We start from the raw sequence: 27,980 nt of genomic DNA, 5'->3' as shown, positions 1-27,980 counted from the left end.
GGCAGGCAGGCAGGCAGGCAGGCAGGCAGGCAGGCAGGCAGGCAGGCAGGCAGGCAGGCAGGCAGGCAGGCAGGCAGGCAGGCAGGCAGGCAGGCAGGCAGGCACAGGCAGGCAGGCAGGCAGGCAGGCAGGCAGGCAGGCAGGCAGGCACACAGGCAGGCACACAGGCAGGCAGGCAGGCAGGCACAGGCACACAGGCACACACAGGCACACACAGGCAGGCACACAGGCACAGTTCACCTGGTTGCCATGGAAACAAATGTACTCTGGTCATAAACTAGGCTGCTTTCCTAAATTTACTCTGGGCTGTCGAAGTGCTCTGGATCGTTCGTAAATTCAGAACATGGTCAGATGGTCCCTTCGTGAATTCACATAGAGGGAGATAAGAACTAGATGTCTACTTTCAAGACACAAATAAGAGAACAGCTCACTCTGACCATTTTACTTACCCTAGCAGAGCTGGTTGGACTGTTTTCATGTTATCAAGATGGTTAGTGAATGTAACTGTGTACTGGCTTCAATTTAATTACATGTTTTGGCTGATCCTTACTGACACCTGTCATAAAAACTGGCATGACATGTTCGTAAATTCATCAATTATTCTGCACTCTCGCCCTCTCAAACCAGAGTGCTCTGAACTTGCCCGAGTGAATCTACGAACGCACCTTTATTAAGCCCCATACAAACTGCATCACCTGATTTGTCTCAGTTGATCACTTGGTCTGAAACTCAAATGACTAGATGACGAACAGTCTGTTTTGAGATTTGCCCATTGTTAAAACATTGGTGTAAACTACCTGCATACTATAAAATGAGTGCCCAAACATAAAAGTTCATAACAAACATTGCTTTTATTGATACATTTCACCAAGGTTGTGTATACCAATGTGCAGAGTAGGCTACAGTTCCCAACACAGTTGGGGAAAACAGACTACCTGCAGTGCTACATCCACAGTTGCTGAAAATGATCTGCAACTCAAATTCTACTTTTCAAAGCCTTGTATCAGACAGCAGAAAGGTTAGAAGTGATATTATACTTTTTCTCTGACAAAAAAATGCTGGATAAGGCCTGGCCAAACATTACCCCCCAGAATTGCTCAAGCAGAAGCATTGGCACACAGGCTTATAAGGTGAAAGGCATTTAATCATACTATTCTAATATCTCCTTTCCTTTTCTCATCAGTCCCCCAAGTCTGAGAGGCGGAACACACGATGCAAAAGAATTCCCTGGCCGGAGACCGCCAGAGGGACAGTGTGAGTGTACGCACACGCACGCACGCACGCGCACGCACACACCAGTGGAGGCTGCTGATGTGTTAAATACCATTTAATTCACTCCATTCCGGCTATTAATATGATCCGTCCTCACCTCGGCAGCCTCGACTGGCACGCATGCAGCACGCACTCACACACACACACACGCACGCGTACAGTAATCCCGGAAGTAGAAAGTCACAGAACAACTTCATTTCCTGTGTGGAACACTCGATGTTAGGTGTAGTGAAGTTTTTATTTTTATTTTTCCCTTGTCAGATTGATTAATGATACGTTTTTCTATATATAGTTGGTTGGAAGGTGAATAAGTAGTGAAGGGAGATATATTTTACTGTATAGTTCTAAACAGAAAAGGTATAATTGAAGCCACAGTGCCTCCATTTTGGAACTCCCTCACCATTGTAAACAATATTTTGGAAGTGCTGGAAATGCATTTGTTAACGTCTGCATTCGTTTTGGTCACATTTATTCTATAACAGACACCTTAATGCATACTTTTAAATGACACTATGTGAGCTAAACACACAAATAAAACATAACAAAATATGCTCATTTTTTCCCTTCAAATATATATATTTTTTTGATTTGTAATGTTACTGTCCCCACTACAACAAAATATAAATAAATACATGGAATTCTGTCCTTGAAACATTCATTTAATTACTGTAGAATTCCATTCATTCCTATGGAGGACTGCTCCCAATGGGGAGTGCCAATATGGCCGATCGATTACTTTAAAGTTTCTTAATGGCCAATACATAGCATCAGCAATCCAGGGTTTATATACAGTACATCATTGTTAATAACACCCAGCATACAGTACACACTGCCATTTTTTATTTTGTATTTTTTTAACCTTTATCTAACTAGGCACCTGAAACCCCACCTCTTTAAGGAATACTTTTTAATCCTTCTATCTTAAAATATTTAACTATTGTAAAGTGGCTGTTCCAATGTCATAAGGTGAATAAGAACAAATTCTTAAATGTTAAATTTTAAGAACAATGATGCCTAGGAACAGGGGGTTAACTGTCTTGTTCAGGGGCAGAATGACAGATTTTCTCCTTGTCAGCTCTAACCACTAGGCTACCTAAAAACAAACATATACAAACTTAAAAAAACAACTATACACAGTATAAATCTATGAAGAAGTGCAACATCCCAAGTGCAACATTTTTCTCAAAAGGATACAGTTCATTATTGTCACATTTCATTTATATGATGGAGCAGGTTGTGAGCAGTTCAAGTGTTTGTGGTACCATGAGATGACAATGTATGACTGTCCAAAGCAGTCTCCATATTGACTGAAGTAGATCTGAAATCCTATCACGCAGTAGGTTTGTGTGTACGCACTTGTTATGGACTGTGACACGTGGTTCTCTCACCCAGCTAAGACGAATGCACTAATTGTGAGTCGCTCTGGATGAGACCTGCTAAATGACTCAAATGTAAAAATGTCAAATGTACACTACAGTACTATATCTATTTCAATCTCTGCTTTGATACCCATCCTCCACGGTAATAAATTGAACACTACTATCTGGCCCGTGTCGTAATACAAACGCCTGAAATGAGTTTCCTTGTCAAGTGTTGCGGTCTTCACGTCTGAAACAGCCTCTTGTTGTTGTTGTAGCCTCTTGTTAATGTTATCAAGGTCACAAGTTGTTCATGTTGACCTTCACTAGCAACGGTCATCAAAATTGCTGAAAGGTTTTAAAAACAATTCTAATAAATGCAACAGTTAGACAACAGATGAAGCTACTCCAAACAAGACACTCAATTTTGCCTCATTTGCATAAATACACCAGGTGTATTTTCATATATAAATAAATTAACCACTGAAAACGTGCTCGGTCTAGGCCTACTGGCACTCACCTGCGCAGCCTAGACTACCTCATTAGTTACTGTTGTTGTCACGTTCTGTGGCATAATTCAACAAGGTTGTCAACTGCAGGATACCCTCAGATTAAAAATCAACAAGCTTTACTTTAGATTACATCTATACATATCTATACATACTTTACATTGTTTGCGAGATCAGACATGTTGCTATAATCATTTTCGGAAGTTGCCTTCATTTCAGCGCATCTAATTTGTAAACATTTCAAATGTATTAAATTATTACAAAAAATGTACACCCTTCAAAAAAAGCTATCTTTTTTCTCTTTCCTGTGATTCAAGTGTTGAGACGGTGGGTTAAATCCTAGACTAAGCTTTAGCATTCTTATGCAGTAGATGCAACAGAAAGACAATATATTTCATTAAACCCAATTCAGCCATTACCAGGGTGTGTTTGACAGGTCATTACAAAAATGTCCACGGTCGTAATTTTAACGGGAAAAAATGACAGGCACAAGCAAGAGTATGAAAGTCGCAGGAGTTAAATGAAATAAATCAATTCAGAGAGATTTAAGTGACAAGTGGATTTTGCACTCCTCAAACACTGGAACTACCGTAGATGTCTGAAAAAGACAGGCCCACAGGTGGGTGGGACATGCGAGTTGCTACCTTCAATGGCATATCTGTCTTTTGATTTAAAACCTCTACAGGATCGATGTCTTGACCTCGGCACGGTTGAGCTAACATAGGCTAATGCAATTAGCATAAGGTTGTAAGTAACAAGAACATTTCCTAGGACATAGACATACCTGATTTGGCAGAAATCTAACTGCACTGTCCAATTTTCAGTAGCCATTACAGTGAAATAATACCATGATATTGTTTGAGGAAAGTGCACAGTTATGAACTTGAAAATGTAAGTAATAAACCAATTAGGCAAATTTGGGCAGTCTTGATACAACGTTTTGAACAGAAATGCAATGGTTCATTGAATCATTCTAAAACTTTGCACATACACTGCTGCCATCTAGTGGCCAAAATCTAAATTGCGTCTGGGCTAGAATAATACATTATTGTTTATTTTATTTGACCTTTATTTAACCAGGCAAGTCGGTTAAGAACATATTCTTATTTTCAATGACGGCCTGGGAACAGTGGGTTAACTGCCTGTTCAGGGGCAGAACGACAGATTTGTACCTTGTCAGGGGTTTGAACTCGCAACCTTCCGGTTACTAGTCCAAAGCTCTAACCACTAGGCTATGGCCTTTCTCCTGCATTTCAAAGATGATGGTACAAAAAAATACAAAAAAAATCATGTTTTTTTCTTTGTATTATCTTTTATGTAATTCTTCTAGATTCATTTCACATTTTCACAAATGTCAAAATATTTCCTTTCAAATGGTATCAGGAATTTGCATATCCTTGCTTCAGGTCCTGAGCTACAGGCAGTTAGATTTGGGTATGTCATTTTAGGAAAAAATTGAAAAAAAGGGGCAGATCCTTAATTAAGCAGTTATTAATAGGCTGCATATACATGTAAAAACAAACATCGACAAAGAGATTCAGAGCTATACCTATATCTTATTAAAAGAGGAAACTGTGATGAAATTGAAAAACATAAATATGGAATTGCTCTTCCTCTCACTGTACGAATGGGATATTGTTTTTTCCTCTGACTTTGGGTTCAAGTGTGTATGGTATCCACATCCAAGCCTCCAAGGAGGATTTATGCAGGTGTTTTCACAATGTCTATTTCCTCAGGTAGAGTGTAAATGAACACAAGAGGGGTGGTCACAGGGGCAGGAAGGTGTAGAACGCAAGCATCTGAATGGGTGTGAAAAGGAAAATGTGGAATGCACATAATATTCATGTGAACCAGCTCTATAAAATGTTCATACTCATTTGTGTCATTATGCAAACGGGTATGTGTTTTTGGCTTTGCAGGGGAAATGGACTCAATCTCCCCCCCACTGAAGTTGCATATTGCACCTCAGAGCTATGTTTCCTTTGAGTATGTAACATTTTGGAATGCAAATGTTACTATATTAAGCACAGCTACCGGACTGGGCAAATTTCACCTCTGGGAAAGTCTTGATTATAATTTTAACCATGAGGAAATCATGCAGAGTACACATCTGAGTAAGCATGCACTGTGATGGTGCTTATGACCTGGGTGTGTGACATTAAATAACTATATGAATAGCAAATGAAGAGTTTCATTCCAAAACGCTATATCCAACAATTTCTCAGATGCATGTTTTTTTCATCAGAAGTGATTTCTTATCGGTTTCTCATGTGCGTGTAAGATATGACTATTCTCACATTTTTAAATCATATATTTTAGATGTGTATTAAAATGGGTTTTGTTTCAAAATGCTATATAACCATTGTTTAGCTGGAATGGAATGTTCATACCATGTATATTTGACTGTGATATGTGGTTGTCTCACCTGGCAATCTTAAGATGAATGGACTCTGGATCGCTCGGGATAAGAGCATTGTCACGCCTTAGTCATAGTATTTTGTGTTTTTGGTATATGTTTGGGTAGGCCAGGGTGTGACATGGGTTTATATGTTGTATTCGTATTGGGGTTTGTATTATTTGGGATTGTGGCTGATTAGGGGTGTGTCTAGTTAGGCTTGGCTGCCTGGGGCGATTCTCAATCAGAGTCCGGTGCTTGTTGTTGTCTCTGATTGAGAACCGTATTTAGACAGCCTGACTTTCGCGTTGTAATTTGTGGGTGTTTGTACCTGTCTCTGTGTAGTAGTCACCAGATAGGCTGTAATTAGTTTCACGTTCCGTTTTGTTGTTTTTTGTATTTAGATTCAGTTATATCATGTACCGCGATTATCTTCATTAAAGTCATGAGTAACCTACACGCTGCATTTCGGTCTGACTCTCTTCATACAACAAACAAACGACGTTACAAGCATCTGCTAAATGACTAAAATGTCAAATGTAAATCATTTACATAAAGATCTCAAATTACTGTATTGATCCATTATTACAATGTTTTAATATTGATGTCACAAATGGATCATTTGTACGGCTCTTTATTAAAAAATGTAGTTTTTGTCACACTTGACTGTGCAAAACCTAGCAGAACTTCTTATTTCTCTGTGAGAGTGAGGTGGATATATAGTGTTTTGCAACAAAACATGATTATTTGTCTCTGAAACCATGAAGTGATAGATTTCAAACAAATACATTTCTGTCATTAAACAACCCCATGCAATGATTATGTGGTGAAACACACCAATCTTTTTCACTGTTTTTAAACAATAAAAGCTCATTTAGCAACATTTCTGAAAATTGCTATATACATAGCATTTTGGAATTAAACTCTTTAAAAGTATAATATAGGCAGACATTTTTTTATTGAATCAGGTGCAAATATTATGATGCACAGTGACATTTTCAGCTGTTGAAAGTGAGCTAATGGAAGCTGTACTGCACGTTCTACATCTGTCAGGTCTGTGAAAACAATTATGTTTCAGCTTTGTATCTTCTGCACCTGTGAGCTATCTTAGACGGAGGAAGACAGAGAAGATTGTCTGGGAATGGAGAGTGGGAGATTGAGGTGGATATATAGTGTTTTGCAGCACAGAGAAGATTGGCTGTGAATAGAGAGTGAGAGGGACTAGAATAGGAGAGCTAAGGGTTGCAATGTTCTGCCCCAGGAGGCATTGTGTAGAGGGAGATAAGTAGTGAGAGGTAGGAAGCAGTGGGGTAGAGTGGTGACATAGTTCAGACTAATGAATACTTAACATAACAATTAACAGGCTGACCAATCAGGGCCTTGCATTGATTAATAGTCTTGAGTTACCTTATGTACATAGCCATGGCTATGCATATGCAACAGTGGCCAGGCTGAATGTAATGAAAGACCCGAGATGGTCCAGACAGCTCCAACTCCCCCTGGATGCACCTGATCTACATGTTTTAGGGCCACAGCAGGGGACCAAGCACACTGTTTGTTTGGAACTCCGTGGGCTAGAAAGGGAGAGAAGAGGTACAGAGTGAAGAGCTGAACAGGGGCTGAGGGCTCTACTTCCTGGACAATTATTTTATTTATTTTTTCGACGAAACTTTATTCATACAGGGAATCCCAACTGAAACCAGGGTCTCTTTTTCGGTGAGCTTTCTCATGTCTTTTCCACATCTTTTTCAACGTGTTTTCTTTACGTATCCCTATAGACCTGAAGGAACTGGATGGAAATGAACAACGGAGAGCGTCTCGATTGCTGGAGGGCTAAGTGGAGGCTGTACACCTTAAAATGGTTCTGACCCTCAAAGATCTTAATCTTCTTCATCCACTTCTGTCTATCTACAACTCAATCTCAATGACAAACAACGGTGGGGCTCGGTCACGGCAGATGTGATCATTTCCGTTTCAAACAACAGTGGGGCTCGGTCACGGCAGATGTGATCATTTCCGTTTCAAACAACGGTGGGGCTCGGTCACGGCAGATGTGATCATTTCCGTTTCAAACAACAGTGGGGCTCGGTCACGGCAGATGTGATCATTTCCGTTTCAAACAACGGTGGGGCTCGGTCACGGCAGATGTGATCATTTCCGTTTCAAACAACGGTGGGGCTCGGTCACAGCAGATGTGATCATTTCCGTTTCAAACAACGGTGGGGCTCGGTCACGGCAGATGTGATCATTTCCGTTTCAAACAACGGTGGGTCTCGGTCACGGCAGATGTGATCATTTCCGTTTCAAACAACGGTGGGTCTCGGTCACGGCAGATGTGATCATTTCCGTTTCAAACAACGGTGGGGCTCGGTCACGGCAGATGTGATCATTTCCGTTTCAAACAACGGTGGGGCTCGGTCACGGTAGATGTGATCATTTCCGTTTCAAACAACGGTGGGGCTCGGTCACGGCAGATGTGATCATTTCCGTTTCAAACAACCGTGGGGCTCGGTCACAGCAGATGTGATCATTTCCGTTTCAAACAACGGTGGGTCTCGGTCACGGCAGATGTGATCATTTCCGTTTCAAACAACGGTGGGGCTCGGTCACGGCAGATGTGATCATTTCCGTTTCAAACAACGGTGGGGCTCGGTCACGGCAGATGTGATCATTTCCGTTTCAAACAACGGTGGGGCTCGGTCACGGCAGATGTGATCATTTCCGTTTCAAACAACGGTGGGGCTCGGTCACGGCAGATGTGATCATTTCCGTTTCAAACAACGGTGGGGCTCGGTCACGGCAGATGTGATCATTTCCGTTTCAAACAACGGTGGGGCTCGGTCACGGCAGATGTGATCATTTCCGTTTCAAACAACGGTGGGGCTCGGTCACGGCAGATGTGATCATTTCCGTTTCAAACAACGGTGGGGCTCGGTCACGGCAGATGTGATCATTTCCGTTTCAAACAACGGTGGGGCTCGGTCACAGCAGATGTGATCATTTCCGTTTCAAACAACGGTGGGTCTCGGTCACGGCAGATGTGATCATTTCCGTTTCAAACAACGGTGGGGCTCGGTCACGGCAGATGTGATCATTTCCGTTTCAAACAACGGTGGGGCTCGGTCACGGCAGATGTGATCATTTCCGTTTCAAACAACGGTGGGGCTCGGTCACGGCAGATGTGATCATTTCCGTTTCAAACAACGGTGGGGCTCGGTCACGGCAGATGTGATCATTTCCGTTTCAAACAACGGTGGGGCTCGGTCACGGCAGATGTGATCATTTCCGTTTCAAACAACGGTGGGGCTCGGTCACGGCAGATGTGATCATTTCCGTTTCAAACAACGGTGGGGCTCGGTCACGGCAGATGTGATCATTTCCGTTTCAAACAACGGTGGGGCTCGGTCACGGCAGATGTGATCATTTCCGTTTCAAACAACGGTGGGGCTCGGTCACGGCAGATGTGATCATTTCCGTTTCAAACAACGGTGGGGCTCGGTCACGGCAGATGTGATCATTTCCGTTTCAAACAACGATGGGGCTCGGTCACGGCAGATGTGATCATTTCCGTTTCAAACAACGGTGGGGCTCGGTCACAGCAGATGTGATCATTTCCGTTTCAAACAACGGTGGGGCTCGGTCACGGCAGATGTGATCATTTCCGTTTCAAACAACGGTGGGGCTCGGTCACGGCAGATGTGATCATTTCCGTTTCAAACAACGGTGGGGCTCGGTCACGGCAGATGTGATCATTTCCGTTTCAAACAACGGTGGGGCTCGGTCACGGCAGATGTGATCATTTCCGTTTGTGTCACTGACACACCAGCAGTGTGTTAATTGTTAATGTTTTTTATTTTTATTCTGCTTACTTACCTCCTTATGTATTTATGAACAAGTGGTGCGATCTACTGAATTTTTCACACAGGTAATTAATTAAATTAGCAGGTAGCTCTATAAAAGGCCCGGCACCCGGGGAACTTAATTTGTTTTTTTTAACCAGAGCTTGGTGCAGCATGACTGGGGATCGTTGCTGTTGTGTCTGTCTGGGCATATATGTGTCTCCCTGATCTCCCTGATCGATTGTACACCTTGTGTAAAGAAACGTTATCTTCTGATCACAGCTCTCATTTTACAGTGTTGACTATGATTAGGGTGCCATTAATCTGGCATAAGATTTTGGCAGAGTTAGTTAGTTCTACTAAAGACACGTAAAGGCCACCAGAGTCCATTGGGTTATGTGTTTTTTTAAGATGGGAATGTAGTGAGGATAGTGTTGCTATGTCCGATATGTCTTTCAGAAGATGGAGTGGTTGAGGCAAAAAACAATGTCTTTGCATGAGGTGAAAAATAAGATGTCAATCTCACTTACAGCACATTTCTGTAAACTTGATAGACGTCAACAGTGTCTTGTCAGTTTCCCAGTAAACTTTGAGGTGACTGCAGTGAAGCCCAAAGGCTTCTCTTTCACCCCCCTCTCTCTCTCTCTCTCTCTCTCTCTCTCTCTCTCTCTCTCTCTCTCTCTCTCTCTCTCTCTCTCTCTCTCTCTCTCTCTCTCTCTCTCTCTCTCTCTCTGTGTGTGTGCTACTCTTGGATCCGTTGTTGTTTGGTAGAAGGAGCCTTTTCTCGTCTATGTTTTGTCTGTATCATTGAGAGATGCCCGAAGGCTGACTGAAAGGTTTGGGGGTTTAAACAGCTGGTTAAATGAGGGCCACATACCCTGATCCTGTGAGGCTGCAGCCCTGGTGCCGCTAGCTACAACAGCAGTGTATTCTGGACACATTAAGTTTCCTCTGTCCTCTCTATGCTCCTGTTGTGGGGCATCGTGACATTCATTTTCCTGTTTCTATTGCTCACTGTTATACTCCCCACTGTCTGTCTCTAACTTGACCAGCTGTCTTTCGAAACATAACACGATCAAATGAAACCCATATTAATGTTCAAAAGCTATGAGGCATCAGGCTTTTTCAATGCCCTGGGAAAATTGTAGCTGGTGTAGAATGATCATGCATGTATTCTATGTAAGGTAGGGCATATGGACATTAAGAAAAACTTTCGGACTCAGGTGTATTCAATTTGTTTTAGGAGTATTGTAAATGTACACATTTCATCTTAGCTGGGAAAAAAATCCCCTCTGCTGAATGTCTATGAAAATAAAATAGCAATTTGCATATAACGGTTAACTGGCAAAACGGATAATACTGGATTATTGGAAGCAAAGCTGAGTATTTCCAGGCCAGCCCATAGTGTGGGATCACTCAAATAAAAAACAATGACTATTCTTTCAGAATGAGTCTGAAGGCCTTTTTACAGGGTAATACCTCCATGTGGTTCACCATTCAGGGCCTCGATGGGCTCAACAACAGAGACAAGGGGTGATGTGTAACTTTGGGGGAAAACGTTTCTTTGGGACCATCCTAACGACTGATAAATCAAATCAAATTTTATTTGTCACATACACATGGTTAGCAGATGTTAATGCGAGTGTAGCGAAATGCTTGTGCTTCTAGTTCCGACAATGCAGTCATAACCAACATGTAATCTAACTAACAATTCCAAAACTACTGTCTTATACACAGTGTAAGGGGATATTCATATATCCTTATGAATATATTCTTTGAGTGATGGTACAGGGCAGCATACAGTAGATGGTATCGAGTACAGTATATACATATGAGGTGAGTATGTAGACAAAGTAAACAAAGTGGCATAGTTAAAGTGGCTAGTGATACATGTATTACATAAGGATGCAGTCGATGATATAGAGTACAGTATATACGTATGCATATGAGATGAATAATGTAGGGTAAGTAACATTATATAAGGTAGCATTGTTTAAAGTGGCTAGTGATATATTTACATAATTTCCCATCAATTCCCATTATTAAAGTGGCTGGAGTTGGGTCAGTGTCAATGACAGTGTGTCGGCAGCAGCCACTCAATGTTAGTGGTGGCTGTTTAACAGTCTGATGGCCTTGAGATAGAAGCTGTTTTTCAGTCTCTCGGTCCCAGCTTTGATGCACCTGTACTGACCTCGCCTTCTGGATGATAGCGGGGTGAACAGGCAGTGTCTCGGGTGGTTGATGTCCTTGATGATCTTTATGGCCTTCCTGTAACATCGGGTGGTGTAGGTGTCCTGGAGGGCAGGTAGTTTTCCCCCGGTGATGCATTGTGCAGACCTCACTACCCTCTGGAGAGCCTTACGGTTGAGGGCGGAGCAGTTGCCGTACCAGGCGGTGATACACCCCGCCAGGATGCTCTCGATTGTGCATCTGTAGAAGTTTGTGAGTGCTTTTGGTGACAAGCCGAATTTCTTCAGCCTCCTGAGGTTGAAGAGGCGCTGCTGCGCCTTCTTCACGACGCTGTCAGTGTGAGTGGACCAATTCAGTTTGTCTGTGATGTGTATGCCGAGGAACTTAAAACTTGCTACCCTCTCCACTACTGTTCCATCGATGTGGATAGGGGGGTGTTCCCTCTGCTGTTTCCTGAAGTCCACAATCATCTCCTTAGTTTTGTTGACGTTGAGTGTGAGGTTATTTTCCTGACACCGCACTCCGAGGGCCCTCACCTCCTCCCTGTAGGCCGTCTCGTCGTTGTTGGTAATCAAGCCTACCACTGTTGTGTCGTCCACAAACTTGATGATTGAGTTGGAGGCGTGCGTCGTGGCCACGCAGTCGTGGGTGAACAGGGAGTCCAGGAGAGGGCTCAGAACGCACCCTTGTGGGGCCCCCGTGTTGAGGATCAGCGGGGAGGAGATGTTGTTGCCTACCCTCAATACCTGGGGGCGGCCCGTCAAGAAGTCCAGTACCCAGTTGCACAGGGCGGGGTCGAGACCCAGGGTCTCAAGCTTGATGACGAGCTTGGAGGGTACTATGGTGTTGAATGCCGAGCTGTAGTCGATGAACAGCATTCTCACATAGGTATTCCTCTTGTCCAGGTGGGTTAGGGCAGTGTGCAGTGTGGTTGAGATTGCGTCATCTGTGGACCTATTTGGGCGGTAAGCAAATTGGAGTGGGTCTAGGGTGTCAGGTAGGGTGGAGGTGATATGGTCCTTGACTAGTCTCTCAAAGCACTTCATGATGACGGAAGTGAGTGCTACGGGGCGGTAGTCGTTTAGCTCAGTAACCTTAGCTTTCTTGGGAACAGGAACAATGGTGGCCCTCTTGAAGCATGTGGGAACAGCAGACTGGTATAGGGATTGATTGAATATGTCCGTAAACACACCGGCCAGCTGGTCTGCGCATGCTCTGAGGGCGCGGCTGGGGATGCCGTCTGGGCCTGCAGCCTTGCGAGGGTTAACACGTTTAAATGTCTTACTCACCTCGGCTGCAGTGAAGGAGAGACCGCATGTTTTCGTTGCAGGCCGTGTCAGTGGCACTGTATTGTCCTCAAAGCGGGCAAAAAAGTTATTTAGTCTCCCTGGGAGCAAGACATCCTGGTCCGTGACTGGGCTGGGTTTCTTCTTGTAGTCCGTGATTGACTGTAGACCCTGCCACATGCCTCTTGTGTCTGAGCCGTTGAATTGAGATTCTACTTTGTCTCTGTACTGATGCTTAGCTTGTTTAATAGCCTTGCGGAGGGAATAGCTGCATTGTTTATATTCGGTCATGTTACCAGACACCTTGCCCTGATTAAAAGCAGTGGTTCGCACTTTCAGTTTCACGCGAATGCTGCCATCAATCCACGGTTTCTGGTTAGGGAATGTTTTTATCGTTGCTATGGGAACGACATCTTCAACGCACATTCTAACGAACTCGCACACCGAATCAGCGTATTCGTCAATATTTTTATCTGACGCAATACGAAACATGTCCCAGTCCACGTGATGGAAGCAGTCTTGGAGTGTGGAGTCAGCTTGGTCGGACCAGCGTTGGACAGACCTCAGCGTGGGAGCCTCTTGTTTAAGTTTTTGCCTGTAGGCAGGGATCAACAAAATGGAGTCGTGGTCAGCTTTTCCGAAAGGGGGGCGGGGCAGGGCCTTATATGCGTCGCGGAAGTTAGAGTAACAATGATCCAAGGTTTTACCACCCCTGGTTGCGCAATCGATATGCTGATAAAATTTAGGGAGTCTTGTTTTCAGATTAGCTTTGTTAAAATCCCCAGCTACAATGAATGCAGCCTCCGGATAAATGGTTTCCAGTTTGCAAAGAGTTAAATAAAGTTCGTTCAGAGCCATCGATGTGTCTGCTTGGGGGGGGATGTATACGGCTGTGATTATAATCGAAGATAATTCTCTTGGTAGATAATGCGGTCTACATTTGATTGTGAGGAACTTTAAATCAGGTGAATAGAAGGATTTGAGTTCCTGTATGTTTCTTTCATCACACCATGTCTCGTTAGTCATGAGGCATACGCCCCCGCCACTCTTCTTACCAGAAAGATGTTTGTTTCTGTCGGCGCGATGCGTGGAGAAACCCGTTGGCTGCACCACCCCGGATAGCGTCTTCCCAGTGAGCCATGTTTCCGTGAAGCAGAGGACGTCACAGTCTCTGATGTCCCTCTGGAATGCTACCCTTGCTCGGATTTCATCAACCTTGTTGTCAAGAGACTGGACATTGGCAAGAAGAATGCTAGGGAGTGGTGCACGTTTCCCTCTTTTTCGGAGTCGTTTTTTGGGTCGCTGCATGCGATCCATCCCGTTGTCCTGTTTGTAAGGCAGAACACAGGATCCGCGTCGCGGAAAACATATTCTTGGTCGTACTGATGGTGAGTTGACGCTGATCATATATTCAGTAGTTCTTCTCGACTGTATGTAATGAAACCTAAGATGACCTGGGGTACTAATGTAAGAAATAACACGTAAAAAAAACAAAAAACTGCATAGTTTCCTAGGAATGCGAAGCGAGGCGGCCATCTCTGTCGGCGCCGGAACACAATACACAGGAATGTTCTTGCAACATTCCAATGAAATGTGTCTAGAATATTAAAATCTTATATTCTGAGAACATTTTGTGTATGTTTGGTGTGTCATTTATGGAATACTCTCCTAACCATCAAACTAGACACAGGAATGCTCTTGCAACGTTCCGATTAAACACGTACTGGGGAAGTTTTGCTTGACATTAAGGGAATGGTCTCTTGGAAACCGTCCTTGCACGACACTGGAACATTTCTATGAAAATGTTTAGTAATGGCCTAATGACTCAAGGGAACGGTCTAGAAAGATGTGGGAACGTTTGTTGTTAGCTGGGATGGGCAACATCAAATTGATAAGCATTGGCTGAATTATGCATGGGATATAAGGCGTACTGTGGAGGGATTCAGAAAGGCATAAAAGGGGAAGGCATCCTCCATCCACCCCTTTGCAGATATTCTCGCTATTGCGTACAATGTGCACTTCATGAGATATGCTCAAAGTGTATTTGATGTACTTAAAGGACAGTGTTTTAGGGTTTTGAGAGATGAGCGTGAATAACAAGCGAAAGGCAGGAGTGGGCAATAAAAACCACACTGCGTCTGTAAATACCGATATCGCTTGCCAAAGTAGGGCATTTAAATGTGTATTATGACACTATAGCCCATTTCAGTGCAACTGCCACTGTTGGGCAGTTCTAAGGTAGAGCTAGGAGAGATTCTAGAGAAGCAGGATCCTTAGACATCAGTACCTCCTTTATTTTGATCTCATTAATAATGGTTCATTCTGTTGGTGTAAAGCCAGAAGTTGTAGGAGGCTGATACTGAGAAGCTGATGATAGTGTCCTATCCCTCTGGCACAGATATATTATCAGGGGCTGGAGATGCCAACTGACAGAACACATACAGTATATTGCCTTATAGACTGGAGGTCTAAACTGTTGCTGAACCTATCGGGGAATTTAGTTCTCTCTCCCTTTCTCTACCATCCTTATCTTCACTTTGCTCTTTCTCTGTTTCTTTCTCTAACCCTAACTCAACAGGACAAGTCATAAACAACAATAATCAACGGTGGGGGGATGGGGTTGTATCAGAAATGAAAAAAATAAACATACAGTGGCCAATAGCGTTAACAACAACAATGGCATAGAAGACATGTGCAAGTTGGTTGGTCTGTCAGACAGACAATGTCCCTCATATTATGGCAGGCAGCAATGTAGTGCGCTGCCAACACAGAGCTCTCTGCGTCCTTCCCCAACAGGACGGATAGCTTCTTCTCATCAGAGGTCTTGGAAAACTTTAAAGATTATTTCAAATTTGGAGAAAAATGGCTCCCGAGTGGCGCAGCGGTCTAAGTCACTGTATCGCAATGCTAGAGGTGTCACTACAGACCCTGGTTCAATTCCAAGCTGTTTCACAACTGGCCGTGATTGGGTGGGGCATCATTTGCCCAGTGTCGTCCTTGTTAGGGTTTGGCCGGGCTAGGCTGTCATTGTAAATAAGAATTTGTTCTTAACTCACTTGCCTACTTAAATAGAGGTTGAATTTAACTCTAATTGCTTCATTTTTAAAAACATTTTGTCAGGAAATGCAGCTCTATCTCAGTGTCTGCTGTGGTGCAGCTACTGTATCTCTCGCTCTCTCTCTCACTCTAACTCTAACGCTCTCTCACTCTCTAACTCTCTCACTCGCTCTCTCTCTAACTCGCTCTCTCTAACACTATCTCTAAACAAAATCTATTCAGATTAGGTCAATGATAAAACCATGGCTAAATTCAGGTGATGAAACGCAAACCCAGATGGACGATGGGTGATTATTACAGTTGTTCTCAATTGCTAAAACACAATTTCTGAAACCTTGCTCCATTTCCTGAAAACATTAAACACAAAACCTCATCTTCAAGCACTATTTACATAACCTCTGACTCCTCTTGCAAAATGAAACATTCACCTCAAAACAGTTTTACCTGTGTTCAGAATCAAACACTGCTCTCAAATCATAAACAAAGTGATCAAAATGATATACACTCTCAAGCAGTCAGTAAACAATACACCGAAAAATAGAAAACACATTGTTCAAAACATTTCTAAACTAAAAAAAATATTCATCTTTTTCCGTCATTGTCTTTTGATGAACGAAAACATGTTCTATCATAGTAGCTCAAAATGGATCAGAAATTACTACTCTGCTTTGCTCTTTGCAATTTTGGTTTTTGTTCTTCCTCCTCCTTGTACCCCTATTTTTACAGTACTGTACCCTGCATCTCACAAACTTGTCCTTTGTCTCTGTGATACTGTAATTATTGTTCTTTGTTGATATGAACCTGCAACCAGTCAAAATCTATTAAGCGGTCAGTACTGTTACAGTTTTTCTCAGTCGCTTTGGTGCATTTTTCACATCATCCCTAACATGTGCAAAATAATAAGTGCATTTCCCAGAACAATTTGTACAAACTGCAATATACAATAGATATGTTTCTAAAGCTAGTCAGTCACTAAAAATCCTTAGTACATCTCTCAAAAGTAAATATTCATGCCAATGATCATGTCAGTGTCATCAGAATGATAAGTCATTGAGTCATTGTTCACGAACAAGTTCGTCAAAATGTTTAGGCATGTTGTCAATGTAACTGTGTACTTTGACAGTATTACCTGATGTAAACTTAGGCTACAGTTTGAATGACAGTTACTGTATTGAAAATGCACAAGGCTTCACTTCTATGGCATATATCAATTTCAACAGTACTATTTACATATTACTGTATGTGGGTTATTGATTGAAAGAGACTGGGCAACCCAAGGGGCACAAAGGAAAAAAAAACAAATTAGAAAGAAACACAGGAAACCACCCCTAAGGCACAACTTTGCCCGTAGCACTGTTGTGCTGTCTCTACACATCCAGACGTTCCTGTCTGTCGGCCCACATATTCTCATCCACATCACACCGGATATTTTCCCTTCCAATACAACGTGGAAAGAATATTTTGGAATGCCTTATCCATCCTCTGCAGGCGTCTACTGTGATGTCCTCACATGCTGCATCCATTGCAGCCAGCAGGGTCATCTGTGTGTGTGGCTGACGATCGTACACCTTCCACCTCCATGCTGAAAATAACTCCTCAATTGGGTTAAGGAATGGTGAATAAGGTGGGAGGAATTCTATGAGCATCCTTGGGTGGGTCACAAACCATTGCCTTATGATGTTTGATCGATGGAAACTCACATTATCACAAATGACCACATACTTTGGCAAATCCTCTCTAAACAGACCCCTCTCATCATCAGGGATGAGAGCCCCGTAGAGAGTCTCTAAAAAGTTGAGTAGATGCTGGGTGTTGTATGGCCCTATAAGGGGGATATGGGTTAGGACACCATGCTCCGAAATAGCAGCACACATGGTGATATTTCCTCCCCGTTGGCCTGGCAAATCCACAGTAGCTCTGTGACCGATGATATTCCAACCCCACCTTCTGCATTTGGTCAGGTTGAAGCCAGCCTCATCCATGTATACAAAGTTGTGAGAGGGTTCACTTGATTCCAACTCCATTATACGCTATATCTCAGAACACACAGTTGAATTTGTTTTGGTAAGGAAGAGTGACATAAAATGTACATATATTGCATGTTCCTTCCACAGCAATGGAAATGTGTGCAGTTTATGCTTACTGTAGTATGTATCACTATAAAATGTTGCTGTAAGGTAGTTACATAGATATATGTTTTACCTGTACATACTGGTACTGTAGCTCCTTAACTCTGTCCTCATTCCTTTGGAATGGTACACGGTACAGCTGTTTCATACTCATCTGGTTTCTATGCAGCACCCTGTCGATGGTTGAGATGCTGACCGTATGGATGTTTTCAAAGACATCGTTGTCTTCTATAATGGTCCTTTTTATTTCCCCGAGTCTCATGGCATTGTTTGCTCGGACCATGGTGCAAATAGCCTCCTCCTGTTGAGGTGTGAAAAGGCATCCTCTGCCACCGGTTTCAGGTAATCTTGCAGTCCTATGTGGGGAAATGCAGTGATGCATCGCACACTTTCACATAGACAAAAACTATGTGAACACACATTTTACTGTAAAACATACAGGTGGGTGCATGTAAGGTGCAGTATGTATCTGTATAGAGTATATTTCTGTATGCTGTGAAATACAAGTGGACTACTGTAATATGAAGCATTGTAGGAAGTATACAGTATACTGCTTACATACAGTAACATTGTGCTGTACATTGGCGGACATACCTGTTCTCTCTTCGAAAAGTTTGAACTATTGAGGACACGGTTGATATCGTAATATTCGGCTGCACCCTTCGACCCGTCTCAGCCATTGTAAGGCCATGATTGACAACATTGTCTACAATAGTGGCCCTTATGTCATCAGATATGCGCCTATGTCCTCTTCTGCCTCTTCCTCTGTTTTGCCTTCCACCATGCATCCTTGCTCCTCTTCTTCCTCCTCTTGGCTGTTGACCCTGTTCGTTTCCTGGTCCATCCATTATTGGAAAATTGCAACTCTGTGTTGTGGTCTGTCTATATATGCTTGCCAATTGATTCTTCATGAGATGCAACTTTGAGCAATTTAGACCACTGGTTGATTGTTGGTTGAACTAACACTTTTCATTCCTTCATGAGTCAGGGTCAATTTCACCTGCACGATTCATCAATTCACGTTTTTGTACAAAAGGTCTAATAGAAATGTGTACAACTATGCTTGACAGTTTATGACAAATAGTTAAACAATTTTGCATGTAATGGCTTATGCAAGGAACTAATACCTAGATGTTTTGAGGGGTAAGACTATTCAACAGAGAACCATCTACTATATTTTGATCAACATGACATGAGCAATTGATAATGTGGAAAAAAGCTGACACTTGTACATTATCAATTGCAATTTGTTCAAAGGAATAAGAAATTGCTTTAATGATGTGCACAAGTGACTAGATGATTTGGAATTTGTACAAATAAATAAAATAAAATAGTATCAAGAAGTGCACTTTTGATCTAAGAAATGCACCAAAGCGACTGAGACAAACTGTAATAAATGGAAAACACAATGTTCAGGGCCATACAATGTGTCCATTGTACAGTATACAGCCTACAATGCACTGTACTACAGTATCCATTCTTAGACTTTCTCCTTCCCACCTTCAACAACCTGTTTGCTCTCAGAACTGGCTTATATTGGTTGTGTTGCATCATTTGAAACAGGTTAAATCAATTTCGAGTGGTTGTGTTCAATCAATGACATATGTTCTCTATTTGTATTTGATTGTTGCCACTTGTGTTTACCAGTATGGATGACATGTGCATTAGAGTGCAGAATGTGTTTTGAGAACGAGAATGTGTTTTGAGTTTTGCTGAAAAGTCTAAGTGAGATCTGCAAATTGTGTTTTATCATGTGAAATGGTTTAAGGTATTGACATCAGACTGCATAATTAGCTAAATGAGTCCAGGCAACTGAGAACTTTGTTCAGCCAATTAGTTTTAGTGTTTTAGCAATTGAGAAAAACAGAACAGGGAAGCCTTGAGGCACCTGCCACTGGTCCTCTCTGCCCTGCCCTACAGTATAGACATTTACCTACTGTATATTCCAGAAGCAAGATTCATCATATGACCCTCCTCTCATAATGTCATGGAAGACAGTTATTTCTATTACAGGAATACTTCATTTTCATTTCCAGGTTTAAGTAAAATATGTGGATCACTCATAAATGGATGCCATACTATTTGGTCTGACTCCCGCTCCATAGCGATTGAATTAGCCTACATGCCATTTTTAAAAATGTTATCAACTGTTACTAATGATCCTCAGCAACAACTGGCATGGCTGTGACATCCTTTACAGAGAAAGCAAATGAAGGTAAACAAAACAATGTTATTAAATGAAATTATAATGTAGGCTATACCACCTAATGGGAAACTACAGTTGAATATGTTCGGTTATTAGGCCTACTGATGGGCGATACTTGATAGTGAAATGACTTAAATGTAAATGTAATAGTGGCTAATATTTAACATGATAGAAATAGGAAAGAGGGAAAGCCATGTTAGCTTATAATTAAGACATTTGGGAATGCCCATCTCTGCCAAGTAAAAGGCTGTACAATACTCCATAATGACAGAGAATTTCATCAACTTTACTGTGGGAATGTTGATATGCTTCAGTTTGCTGCCATATGACTGGTTTCACCTTTGTCTCCAGCGATTGTAAGGTAAAATACATGGCCTTCATAAAAGTATTTTACACCCCTTTACATTTTCCACAAATTGTTGTGTTACAACGTGGGATTAAAATGGATTGAATTGTCATTCTTCCATTTAGTTTGAAGTACACATTAGAGGCAGCATTCTGATAAAGGCCACAAATGTTTGTATTATAAGTCAATAAATGTAAAAAAAAAAAAAATTGTTGAAAAGTTGCACCTCCCTTTTCAATGAACATTTCTTACAGAATCTTCCCTGAAGGGAGCATAATAAACACAAGGCCACGTGTCCACGAGAGGACTATCTGATCTGGCTAGAGGCCAAGGAGGAGAAAAAAACAACTTTATTAAATATTCTGTTTGTTAAAGGGGATCCTGTTTTCCTCTTCCTCTCTCTCTTGTCTATATTTCTGTCAGTTTTTCTCTCGCACTCTTGCCCCCTCCTTTTCCCTCCTTCTGCCCCTTCCTCCTGCTCTGAGAGGGATGCTTCAAGGGCTGTAATCCAGGCAGCAGGTAAGGAAATTACAATCCTGAGCAAAATAGAGACACTGTATGTTCTCCATACAGTGTCTCTGTCTTATAGGCTGTGAGATTAATTTTTTTTTTTATCTCAAATATTGTACCTGAATATTATCAAATTGAAAATATTACTGCTTGGGGTCTGTAGTCCTGATTTGATTTCATGTATTTTGTTAAGGTATCGGAACTCTTTGGGTTGTCTGTCGTATTGATCAAACTACCCAGCCGAACAACGAGTGGATCTAAACATAAAGTACAAATTCACTTCAAAAAGAGGAATGAGAAATGGTTGAGGATTGAGAGGTTGAGGAATGAACCTTCCAATGATACCTCGCATCACGAGTGTCCATTTAGGACGACAAGACGTCAGAGACCTTACTGTGCTGTGCTTCCACAAGGCAACATGTAAGGCAACATAATCAATGTGGGGCTATGCGTTCTTTGGAAAATAATGCGCGACGTGGAATGTGTGTTGCATAGCGGAGTGGTACTGACCTTCCACGGAGTTGCTTAATTTTTTTCTCCAGAAACAGCATAGAGCCCGAGTTAATTATCCTGCTTATACTATGGCTACAATTTAACACATTTGCTCCTAGAAATGTGTTCATTTATCTGGCATACCTGCTGGCAAGATTGGTAGAATTGAGAAAATCAAGCACTTACTAAATGTACTGAAAAAGTCTCACATTCCTTTCATCTTTTACCAGAGATGCAAAAGAGCATATTTAGTTTATAAAATGTAAATAAACAACAGTCAGGAGGATACAGACAGCTCAAGAGGTATGCTTAGATAAACATGTTTTTTATATTGAATTAAGCATTAACCATATGGCTCTAGATTGCAGGAAAAAAGCAGTTTCATGTGGGGTTTGTTTTCTAGCCTAGCACCCCACCGGCCCACTCCCCAGCAATCCTCATTTACTTTGTGCCCCGTCAGATTTTGGGGTGCATGACAGTAGTTGCCTTAGTAATCAAACAAACAGACCTGCTAGCTTAGCTAACCAAACCACCAGTCCGACGAGAAGGATATACTGCTTTCCCCGGAACAGGGCCAAATCCCTGTCATTTGCGTGAAGAAGCCTTCTGAGAATCCGTAGGCGAGCGAGTCAACTCCCACTGCCATCCGTTCTACTGGCTAATGTGCAATCACTGGAAAATACAATTGATGACCTACGATTAAGATTATCCAACGGGACATTAAAAATCTTATTTTCACCGAGTCGTGGCTGAAAGATGACAAGGATAACATAGAGCTGGCGAGATTTTCCATGCACCGGCAGTACAGAGAAGAAGCTACATCTGGTAAGACGAGCGGTGGGGGTGTGTGTCTATTTGTAATAACAGCTGGTGCGTGATGTCTAATATTAAAGAAGTCTCGAGGTATTGCTCGCCTAAGGTAGTGTACCTTATGATAAGCTGTAGACCACACTATCTACTAAGAGATTTCTCATCTATATTATTCGTAGCCGTCTATTTACCACCACAAACCAATGATGGCACTAAGACCGCACTCAACCAACTCTATAAGGTCATAAGCAAACAAGAAAATGCTCATCCAGAAGCGGCTTCTAGTGGCCAGGGACTTTAATGCAGGCAAACTTAAATCAGTTTTATCAAATTTTTACCAGCATGTCACATGTGCAACCAGAGGGAAAAAAAACTCTAGACCACCTTTACTCCACACACAGAGATGCATACAAAGCTCTCCCTCGTTCTCCATTTGGCAAATCTGACCATAATTCTATCTTCGCGATTCCTGCGTACAAGCAAAAACTAAAGCAAGAAGTACCAGTGACGCTATGCTACTCCACATGACTGTTTTGCTAGCACAGACTGGAATATGTTCTGGGATTCATCCAATGTTATTGAGGAGTATACCACCTTAGTCATCGGCTTCATCAATAAGTGCATCGACAACGTCGTCCCCACAGTGACCATACATACAGTACATATACTAACCAGAAGCCATGGGTAACAGGCAACATCCACTTTAAGCAATACCGGTACCCCCCCCCCCCCCCCCGTATATAGCCTCATTATAGTTATTTTATCGTGTTACTTTTTATAATTTTTTACATTCGCTTATTTGGTAAATATTTTCTTAACTCTTCTTGAACTGCACTGTCGGTTAAGGGCTTGTAAAGTAAGCATCTCACGGTAAGGTCTACACTCGTTGTATTCGGTGCATGTGACAAATAGTTTGATTTGATGTGATTTGACCTACCTTGGATCGCTAACATACTGATTAGGATCACAATTCCTGAATGTAAATATTATGGGGACACCTATAGACTGGCAGCCAAGCATGAGTTATCAGTGTAGCCTATTATCGTCTAGACATGATTTTGAAATACCTTAACAACCTGGAATAAAAACCTACCCTACAGGCTTTCACATCATAAATCAATTGATTTAAAAGAAACAATTACAGGGGGAAGTTTGGAATCGTCCAGTGGAATAATGCACATGCTTGGATAATTACATAACCAACGCCTCTAGTAATACGACTCCCATCCGAATAGGGCTATGTAACACGGCAAATAATAGGTTTACCGCATAAAGAGTGTGCTGCATCATCCCTTGGGATCTGCCCAAAGGCAGAAATATTACTGAAATATTCTAGTTCCTACACATCGCCTTCTATACTTCTATAACAAAATAGGCCTTTTATAAATCAATATCAAAATGGTCATTTTTCAAACACCTGAAACAGCCTTCTCCTGCAATCTAGACATAATCATTATCCTTAATTCTATGTAAAAAAATATGTTTATTTAACTGCACATCTGTATACATCTTGAGCTGTCTGTATCCTCCTGACTGGTGGTTATTTCTTTGAAGAAACTAAATATGCAACTTTGCATCTCTGCTAAAATCTGGGTAAAAGATTGAAAGGAATTTGAGTCTTTTAGTGCATTCGGAAAGTATTCAGACTATTCCACATTTTGTTACGTTACAACCTTTTTCTGAAATGGATTAAATAAAACATTGTCCACATCCATCTACACACAATACCCAATAACTGGTGCATCTTGTTTCCATTGATCATCCTTGAGATGTGTCTATAACTCGATTGAAGTCCACCTGTGGTAAATTCAAATGATTGGACATGATTTAGAAAGGCACACACCTGTCTATATATGGTCCCACTGTTGACAGTGCATACCAGAGCAAAAACCAAGCCATGAGGTTGAAGGAATATTACATACAGCGCCGAGATAGGATTGTGTCGGGGCACAGATCTGGGGAATTATACCAAAACATTTCTGCAGCATTGAAGGTCCCCAAGAACACAGTGGCCTCCATCATTCTTAAATGGAAGAAGTTTGGAACCACCAAGACTCTTCCTAGAGCTGGCCGCCTGGCTAAACTGATCAATCGAAAGAGAAGGGCCTTGGTCAGGGAGGTAACCAAAACCCGATGGTCACCTTGACAGAGCTCCAGATTTCCTCTGTGGAGATGGGAGAACCTTCCAGAAGGACAACCATCTCTGTAGAACTCCACCAAACCAAACAATCAGGCCCTTGTGGTAGAGTGGCCATCTCCACAGAGGAACTCTGGAGCTCTGTCAGACTGGAGCATCGTGTTCTAGGAAGAGTTTTGGTGGTTCCAAACTTCTTCCATTTAAGAATGATGGAGACCACTGTGTTCTTGGGGACCTTCCATGCTGCAGAACTTTTTTGGAATCATTTGCCAGATCCATGCCTCGACACAATCCTGTCTCGGAGCTCTACTGACATTTTTCCTTCGACCTCATGGCTTGGTTTTTGCTGTGAAATGTCACGCCTGCTCCCGTTCTCCCTGCCTGTCTTTCATTATGTACACCATCATTACGCGCAGCAACACTCATTGGACTAACCTGGACTTTGTTGATTGCCCCGTCTATAACTGTCTGCTCCCCCATTTGTTCCCTGTGTCAGCATTGATGTTGTTATTTTCTCCCCTGTCCAGACGCTGTCCTTTCCTGTTTCATGTCTGTTGCTCAGGGTAGCCTAGTGGTAGTAACCGGAAGGTTGCAAGTTCAAACCCCCGAGCTGACAAGGTACAAATATGTTGTTCTGCCCCTGAACAGGCAGTTAACCCACTGTTCCTAGGCCGTCATCAAAAATAAGAATTTGTTCTTAACTGACTTGCCTAGATAAATAAAGGTAAAAAATAAAATAAACAAAATAAATGTTCTCCCTGTACCTGCTTCTTGTCTACCAGCGTCGATCCTTACAGAATGATGATAACACTAAAATAAACATCAGGGGTTTGGGTGTTTGTTTTGGTTGGTGATGTCAGGTCCGGGTGCCATCGCAGAGGGAATCTGGGGTGCCTCAGCTAGCTCGTTGGTCTTACAAGCCTCAGCTAGCTCGTTGGTCTTACAAGCCTCAGCTAGCTCGTTGGTCTTACAAGCCTCAGCTAGCTCGTTGGTCTTACAAGCCTCAGCTAGCTCGTTGGTCTTACAAGCCTCAGCTAGCTCGTTGGTCTTACAAGCCTCAGCTGGCTCGTTGGTCTTACAAGCCTCAGCTGGCTCGTTGGTCTTACAAGCCTCAGCTGGCTCGTTGGTCTTACAAGCCTCAGCTGGCTCGTTGGTCTTACAAGCCTCAGCTGGCTCGTTGGTCTTACAAGCCTCAGCTGGCTCGTTGGTCTTACAAGCCTCAGCTGGCTCGTTGGTCTTACAAGCCTCAGCTGGCTCGTTGGTCTTACAAGCCTCAGCTGGCTCGTTGGTCTTACAAGCCTCAGCTGGCTCGTTGGTCTTACAAGCCTCAGCTGGCTCGTTGGTCTTACAAGCCTCAGCTGGCTCGTTGGTCTTACAAGCCTCAGCTAGCTCGTTGGTCTTACAAGCCTCAGCTAGCTCGTTGTTCTTACAAGCCTCAGCTAGCTCGTTGGTCTTACAAGCCTCAGCTAGCTCGTTGGTCTTACAAGCCTCAGCTAGCTCGTTGGTCTTACAAGCCTCAGCTAGCTCGTTGGTCTTACAAGACTCAGCTAGCTCGTTGGTCTTACAAGACTCAGCTAGCTCGTTGGTCTTACAAGCCTCAGCTAGCTCGTTGGTCTTACAAGCCTCAGCTAGCTCGTTGGTCTTACAAGCCTTAGCTGGCTCGAGAGGTCTTCATGCCTCGATGGGCTCGGCAGGTTCCCACCACACGTCATGCTTCAGCCGGTTCATCAGGCTCTCATGCCTTAGCTGAATCGTCGGGCTTTCACTCCTCAGCTGAATCGTCGGGCTTTCACTCCTCAGCTGAATCGTCGGGCTTTCACTCCTCAGCTGAATCGTCGGGCTTTCACTCCTCAGCTGAATCGTCGGGCTTTTACCCCTCAGTTGAATTGTCGGGCTAACAACGCCTCAGTGGGATCGTCGGGCTTTCACCCCTCAGCTGGATCATCAGGCTCCCACGCCTCAGTGGGATCATCAGGCTCCCACGCCTCAGTGGGATCATCAGGCTCCCACACCTCAGTGGGATCATCAGGCTCCCACGCCTCAGTGGGATCATCAGGCTCCCACGCCTCAGTGGGATCATCAGGCTCCCACGCCTCAGTGGGATCGTCAGGCTCCCACGCCTCAGTGGGATCGTCGGGCTCCCACGCCTCAGTGGGATCGTCGGGCTTTCACCCCTCAGCTGGATCATCAGGCTCCCACGCCTCAGTGGGATCGTCGGGCTTTCACCCCTCAGCTGGATCATCAGGTTCCCACGCTTGAGCAGGTTTTCCAGGCTCCCATGCCTATGCCGGTTCATCGGGCTTCTATGCCACAGCCGGCTTGTCCAGTGCCCATGCCTCAGCCGGCCCGACAGGGTGGAACACCGGGTGGCGCCTCTCGTATTCTGCCAATTCTATTCTTTGGTATGGACAGGGTTGTGTGATTGTCTATAGGTTGAAAACACTCCTGACCGGTAGAGCTTTACATGACGGCACTACAGTGCAACTGTAAATAGTTTGAATTGAGGGCCTCAATTAATTTGAATGTATCGATAAGAACTAATGGATTCACAAGTACATAGACAGTGGGCATAGATGTCAGATCCACATCTAGTTTTGATTTGTGAAATCAACATAAAATCAACAAAACATTTCACCATGTCAATGGATTTAGGTTAAAAGTTGGGTGAAAAAAATACAAAATTCCCTTACGTTGATGACTTTTTGCAAATCCAATCAGTTTACCGCGTTGATTCAACGTCATCACATTGAATTTTAGTTGTTGAAATTAAGTGGAAACAGCATTGATTCAACCAGTTTTTGACCAGTGGGTAGGTTCTTTTTCTCTGCTCTCTGTATATCTCTCCCTAAACACCTGTCTCTCCTCGCCTCTGTCCCAGGTGTCAGATGATTTGTCAGACTCTCCAGAGCTGGGGCCCGTCTCCTATATGGAAACCTTTCTGGTCCGGAGGCTGTCCTGTCGCACCATCCAGCTGCCCCCTCTGGCCTTCAGGCAGGCTGAGCAGTACTACTGCAACTACAAACCTGAACCAGACACGGTCATGTTCCCACCACGACCGACCACACTGGCTCTACGCACCCCGCCACTTATTGCCATCACCTCCGCTGACACCAGCAGGTGAGAAGTGTGTGTATGTTTGTTTGTTCCCTTGTTAGTTTTGATCAAATGCAATGAATGTTTAAACTGTCGGGCTGAATGGGAAGAGTGTTTCGTCGTTTTGGATGAGCAACAGTTATACAAATATAGCCCTTCGTTTTCTGTGTGTTTTTGGTAGATATTGAAGTGAACCCTGACTCACTTGTTTACTGAAGTCTGAATCATCAGTGTATTTCTAATAAAGATATATTTGCCAGTAATTGACTGGTTTCATTACCAAGGACACAATATACGGATCTGGAAAATATTTTGATCAGGGCGTCAGAGAACACATCAAGTTTGGCAAGT

General features: G+C 43.0%; 1 protein-coding gene across 1 annotated transcript; it reads left to right on the top strand.

Annotated features, from left to right (window-relative positions):
* The first annotated feature begins 1,184 nt into the window (after positions 1-1,184).
* On the top strand, positions 1,185-27,657 carry LOC124034901 (cAMP-specific 3',5'-cyclic phosphodiesterase 4D). Its single transcript, XM_046348301.1, has 2 exons — positions 1,185-1,254; positions 27,415-27,657. The coding sequence occupies exons 1-2, from the start codon at positions 1,213-1,215 to the stop codon at positions 27,655-27,657; spliced, it is 285 nt and encodes a 94-aa protein (XP_046204257.1). The 5' UTR covers positions 1,185-1,212.
* Positions 27,658-27,980: the final 323 nt, after the last annotated feature.

This window comes from Oncorhynchus gorbuscha, linkage group LG05 (genome assembly GCF_021184085.1).
Source record: "Oncorhynchus gorbuscha isolate QuinsamMale2020 ecotype Even-year linkage group LG05, OgorEven_v1.0, whole genome shotgun sequence".
NCBI lineage: Eukaryota > Metazoa > Chordata > Actinopteri > Salmoniformes > Salmonidae > Oncorhynchus > Oncorhynchus gorbuscha.
The sequence above is the reverse complement of the archived record's forward strand: the minus strand, read 5'-3'. Positions and strand labels throughout refer to the sequence as shown.

Bases quoted from the DNA above. Each gene is read 5' to 3' on its own strand.
- LOC124034901 (XM_046348301.1), top strand. From the start codon at position 1,213: ATGCAAAAGAATTCCCTGGCCGGAGACCGCCAGAGGGACAGT. The intron at 1,255-27,414 runs GTGAGTGTACGC...CCTCTGTCCCAG, and splicing joins GAGACCGCCAGAGGGACAGT to GTGTCAGATGATTTGTCAGA.